This window comes from Nylanderia fulva, unplaced genomic scaffold (assembly GCF_048542155.1).
Source record: "Nylanderia fulva isolate GAGA-0341 unplaced genomic scaffold, ASM4854215v1 Scaffold604, whole genome shotgun sequence".
Classification (NCBI taxonomy): Eukaryota; Metazoa; Arthropoda; class Insecta; order Hymenoptera; family Formicidae; genus Nylanderia; species Nylanderia fulva.
Genome location: NW_028190704.1, coordinates 55,001 through 60,691, shown reverse-complemented (window position 1 = coordinate 60,691; position 5,691 = coordinate 55,001). Strand labels below are relative to the sequence as shown.

At 38.0% G+C, this 5,691-nt stretch overlaps 1 protein-coding gene across 1 annotated transcript; it reads left to right on the top strand.

Moving 5' to 3' along the window:
- The first annotated feature begins 415 nt into the window (after positions 1-415).
- LOC146720804 (uncharacterized) lies at positions 416-1,589 on the top strand. Its single transcript, XM_085488017.1, has 4 exons — positions 416-534; positions 766-925; positions 1,184-1,283; positions 1,524-1,589. Exons 1-4 carry the CDS (start codon positions 532-534, stop codon positions 1,567-1,569), a joined length of 309 nt encoding a protein of 102 aa, XP_085344143.1. The 5' UTR covers positions 416-531; the 3' UTR covers positions 1,570-1,589.
- The last annotated feature ends 4,102 nt before the right edge of the window (positions 1,590-5,691 follow it).

The following is a 5,691-nucleotide window of genomic DNA, read 5'->3' as shown; positions in this document are numbered from 1 at the left end:
TTTAATTATTTCAGATTATTGAATTAAGTCGCGTTGGGGGCTTAAATGTTAAAGAGATCACAAGAAGAATTATGTACAAAATCTTCACAAATGAAGTTGGAATACTATACTCCTGGGAAGGAGCTAAAGGAAAGAAATCCTTCAAAAATCTAGCAATAAGTTCGGTCATTTTGGGTAATTTTTTTGCTTCTTTTGTATTGCTTCACACATATTCTATTAAAAGGGTTAAAATGGTTAAAATGGTATATAATTCGTAATATTTATATAATCTGACAATGAGTAGATATACAATAATATGTGTCAATTATTTTTGCAGATTTTCATAATTTAATTATCAGGAAACTAAATGCAGTATTGTTAAATCTTACAACAATTGATGAACGTTTAATAAAGTTGGATAATCACATAAGAAAAAATGAGGAAACGGATTTAAAAAAAAATGAACATTATGATTTCGATTTGCCAGCAGATACCGTAGAACAATTACAGAGAATTGATAATCAATTAAAAAACAAATGTGTTGCTGCAGAAATGGTATATACAAAATATTATCATTTTATACTTACGATTAGAAACATTTTATTGAAATGTCTTATAAAAAGCAATATTTTGGACATATTTATTTATTTATATAATGTTAAATAATTTTAAAGAAGTTAAAAGAAAAGTAATGTTAACTTTTTTTATAAGAGAAAAACAAATGTTTATTATTTTGATATTTTTAGATCATAAACTAATATTAATTAAATTATTTTATATTTTTAGACAAGACAATTGAGCTTTTTAGGAGGTAAGGATCATCATGATGTGATTTCGTACATGATGAAACATATTTTAACAAATAAATTAGCAATGGAATATAGTTGGGCTGGTGCAAAATTGAAAAATGCCTTTAAAAATCTTCGCATTACTATATGTATCATAAGTAAGTATATAAATATTTAATCACAGAAATGTTTTTATTGACATATTTTTGACACTTTATATATAGCATTCTATGCATGGTTATATTGGATGATGCTATTAGAACTCTAATATTATTATTCAATAATATGTAATCATAGGAATATAAAATAATTTTGAATAGTATATATACATATATACATATATATATATAAAATTAAGTCGCTTTAAATTTTTATATAATCTATAACCACACATATCTGTTTAAACTTGTTGTTAAATGCTGCGCGAACTTCAAGAACCAATTTAACAAATAAGGAAGTTGAGGATATAATTGCAAGATGGCTAATTTTAGCCAAGCAGAGATTTGACCGAGATTTGTAAGTTATATATAATATACCTCAATTTAACTATTTTATCATCTTATCTCAAACTTTTTATTTTTATAAGAAACTGATTTTAAAGAGGGTGAACACATGCACTATTTGTTCATTATTGCGTGTATTAGTTTTTTTAAATTAAATACAACATTTAAGAACTTATTGTTATTTTTGTATAGAATATTTATTGCAGAATTGACTTATTGCACCTATGTATAACAATCACATATTTCTTTTTAGGAAAAAGGAAGAACAAAAAAAGAGATGCGAAAATGAGGAGATCTAAACAAGAAAAGGACAGGTTATTAAATATAATAATTTTAAATATAAATTTAACATATATAAGATAGGCAATAAGAGCCAAATCGCGGATGACAGTGCGTTATTCTAAACGAAACTAAATTTTTTCGTTAGAATTAAATACCTGTGCACAAGGCACCAAATTTTTACTTGGACACGGCCAAGATATAAAATTGGAATAATCTCTACAAGAGATTTTTAATTCCATGTATCCCCTATTCCCCCTAAAGAAATAAAGTGCGAGAGAAAAATATACATCCGAAAGTCGCAGAATCGGGAATCGAACCCGAGACCTTTCGCTTGCCGGGCGACTGCTCTTCCAACTGAGCTATTCAGATCCTTTCGATTCTATACTTTTCTCTGTTATATATATTAATGTTGGTAAATAAACGCCTTTAAGCCAGCGTGTATAAATTAAGAGTTTAACTAGGCTCTGTAATATATAAATATAAATTTAACATATATAAGATAGGCAATAAGAGCCAAATCGCGGATGACAGTGCGTTATTCTAAACGAAACTAAATTTTTTCGTTAGAATTAAATACCTGTGCACAAGGCACCAAATTTTTACTTGGACACGGCCAAGATATAAAATTGGAATAATCTCTACAAGAGATTTTTAATTCCATGATACTTTCGATTTTTAATTCCTGCGACTTTCGGATCTATATTTTTCTCTCGCACTTTATTTCTTTAGGGGGAATAGGGGATACATGGAATTAAAAATCTCTTGTAGAGATTATTCCAATTTTATATCTTGGCCGTGTCCAAGTAAAAATTTGGTGCCTTGTGCACAGGTATTTAATTCTAACGAAAAAATTTAGTTTCGTTTAGAATAACGCACTGTCATCCGCGATTTGGCTCTTATTGCCTATCTTATATATGTTAAATTTATATTTATATATTACAGAGCCTAGTTAAACTCTTAATTTATACACGCTGGCTTAAAGGCGTTTATTTACCAACATTACTATATATAACAGAGAAAAGTATAGAATCGAAAGGATCTAAATAGCTCAGTTGGAAGAGCAGTCGCCCGGCAAGCGAAAGGTCTCGGGTTCGATTCCCGATTCTGCGACTTTCGGATCTATATTTTTCTCTTGCACTTTATTTCTTTAGGGGGAATAGGGGATACATGGAATTAAAAATCTCTTGTAGAGATTATTCCAATTTTATATCTTGGCCGTGTCCAAGTAAAAATTTGGTGCCTTGTGCACAGGTATTTAATTCTAACGAAAAAATTTAGTTTCGTTTAGAATAACGCACTGTCATCCGCGATTTGGCTCTTATTGCCTATCTTATATATGTTAAATTTATATTTATATATTACAGAGCCTAGTTAAACTCTTAATAATTTTAATATATAATAAATAAAATATTTGAACGTTTATTATTACGTTTATTGCACAGTTTATTATTATTACGTTTATTTATAGAATTTATAGAGTTTATTTTTGCATATGTACTTTTTTTATTTTGAATGTATTAATTTCATACACAGTAATTATATATATATTTTATTATTTAAATGGTTACAGTATTAAATACATATGCATAGTTGTAAGTGCAATAAAGTAATTATTAAATATTATTTTTTAATTATAGTATAAAACGAGAAAAGTTATAATAATATATACAGTTGAATATTAAAGTAATTTAAAGTTCTAAGTATTTTAGTACTTTTATGCGTAGCTGTAGCATAAAAAATTAACAATCACTATGTTTATTTTATTAATGCCTATATATTAAAAAGTTATGCACATTTAAGTTTTCTAACAATTGTATCAATTTTTTTTCATAATTCTGATAAAGTGATAACTAGAATTTAAAAAAAATTACTTTAAAAATGATTTATTATAAGTATTAATTATATATGTTAGTGATATAGTTATTAAATATGATTAAATGATGTGATTTAACGTGAATGTGTATTAAATGATAGTTATACACCCACACACACGTACATATATAATAATATGGCTTATATTTTTTGGAACGTATATATGTATTACTCGTGTTCTTATTCTCCCAAATGTTATGATGCGCGGTCTCGAGAGACCGCGCGATTCACCCTGACGCTAGATCGACGATGGCGATGCTTAGACGTCGAGGACTGTTCTGTCTGGTTCGTACGCGTTTAACCGCACACGACCAGCAATAAGATTTCGCTACGGCGTACAAAGCGAGCGGGAAGAAGCAACTCTTCCCGCAAACTCGTATCCGTGGAGTAGATGCTCGGTAAGCGCGACGATTCCGCTGCTGCGTACGAAACGAGAGGGAACCGCGCGGCCAACACACTAGAGGCGTGCGCGCCACATAAGAGCCATTCGGTCTTGCGACACCGACTCGTAGCAATGCTGTGTACGTAATAAATAAGTGTGCGTTAATTTTGCGCGCGTTCGGCGACGAACGAGAAGAGCCGCACCGTAATCCCCAGCGAAGAGGAATACGAGACGACGCGAGAGTCGAACGTACGTTCTCGCGAGACACGCAACCTCCAAGCATGAGAAGACTTGGCGGCGGCGCGTTCTGCGACGATCGTATATTATTTTATATATTCGTGGTTTCCAAATCAAACATTTTATATAAATGTTCTCTCCGTGTCAGAGTCGCGACTCGACAAAATCCGTTCTCGACCCGTTCGGGCGATTCTTCGTTTGTCAACGTCGAGAGCGCGACACGTACAATATTAATCTCTCCTACCCTCTTATAGTACCCAACCGACCGGCCAAACGGTCAGCGACGGTACGGAGAGCGGTCGAAACACGCCGGAGTGGCGAGAGACTCGAGAAAGTACGTTTACGACTCGTCCGGACTCGCTCGACTCGTTCGACGCGCCGAGCGCGACGTATCTCTTATAGTACCCAACCGGCCGGCCAGGCGGTCGGCGACGCACGGTCCTACGCACGGCCGTATGCGAGCGCGAGCGCCGAAAGGCGCGTTCAATCGAGACATTGTCGCGGAGAGCGAACGATCGAAAAGTCCTATTGTACGATAAAATATTATCACGATAGCCGTATGGCGAATGTCAAACAACGATAATTAGCATTAATTAAGAAGGAAACAAACGAAATGCCGGGACAATAAGGTATAAGCACCAACGGTACCTCCGGGCCGGGCGGCACCTCCGGGCCGGGCGGCACCTCCGGGTCGAGCGGCACCTCCGGGTCGAGCGGCACCTCCGGGCCGGGCGACACCTCCGGGAACCACGGCCGACCGGCGACTCCTCCGGGCTGGGCGACACCTCCGAGAACCACGGCCGACCGGCGGCACCTCCGGGCCGGGCAACACCTCCGGGAACCACGACCGACCGGCGACACCTCCGGGCCGGGCGACACCTCCGGGAACCACGGCCGACCGGCGACACCTCCGGGACGGGCGGTACCTCCGGACGACCGAATGATCTCTCGAAGTCAGACGACCGCCGGCGGTACCTCCGGAACACTTAACGACGATTTACGGCGCCGCAACGAGGAGAGCTACGTAAAACCGTTTCGGACAAAAGTTACTTACTATTCGGCGCTCGCTCGACATGAGGGCGCTGTCCGATTACTAACTCGAAACGTGTCTCTCAAACCCACGTGTCGGAGACATATATTTCGAATTATTACGGATGATACGCAACACGCAAGCTGCGGTGACCGCGATTACGGTACGGAACACTCGCCCGATGCGAAATCACGCGCGCGGCAACCGAGACGGCTCGTTACGGGCGTGATTATACGTGCGGCACCACATAACGGCCGGCGTCAACTTGGGGACGGACGGCACCTCCGGGACGGGCGACACCTCCGGACGACCGAATGATTTCACCAAGTCCGTCGCCCGCCGGCGGTACCTCCGGGGCACTTGACGGCGAGTAGCGCCGCTACGAGGAGATAATGCTACGATACGGAAATACGTTTTGGACAAAGGTTTCGTACTTTTCGACGCTCCGCACGACCGCGCGACACGATTATTACGATATCTGCCAATTCCCGGCTACCACTCGTCGGATGCACAATCTTCGAGATTCTACGACCGATACGTGGACGAATGCAGGCAGGATGCCGATAAGCGAAGCCGGAGTGTTTGCACGAATAAACTTTCCGATGCGTCCTCATTTAA

Bases quoted from the DNA above. Each gene is read 5' to 3' on its own strand.
- LOC146720804 (XM_085488017.1), top strand. The intron at 926-1,183 runs GTAAGTATATAA...ACTTGTTGTTAA, and splicing joins CATTACTATATGTATCATAA to ATGCTGCGCGAACTTCAAGA. The intron at 1,284-1,523 runs GTAAGTTATATA...ATTTCTTTTTAG, and splicing joins CAGAGATTTGACCGAGATTT to GAAAAAGGAAGAACAAAAAA.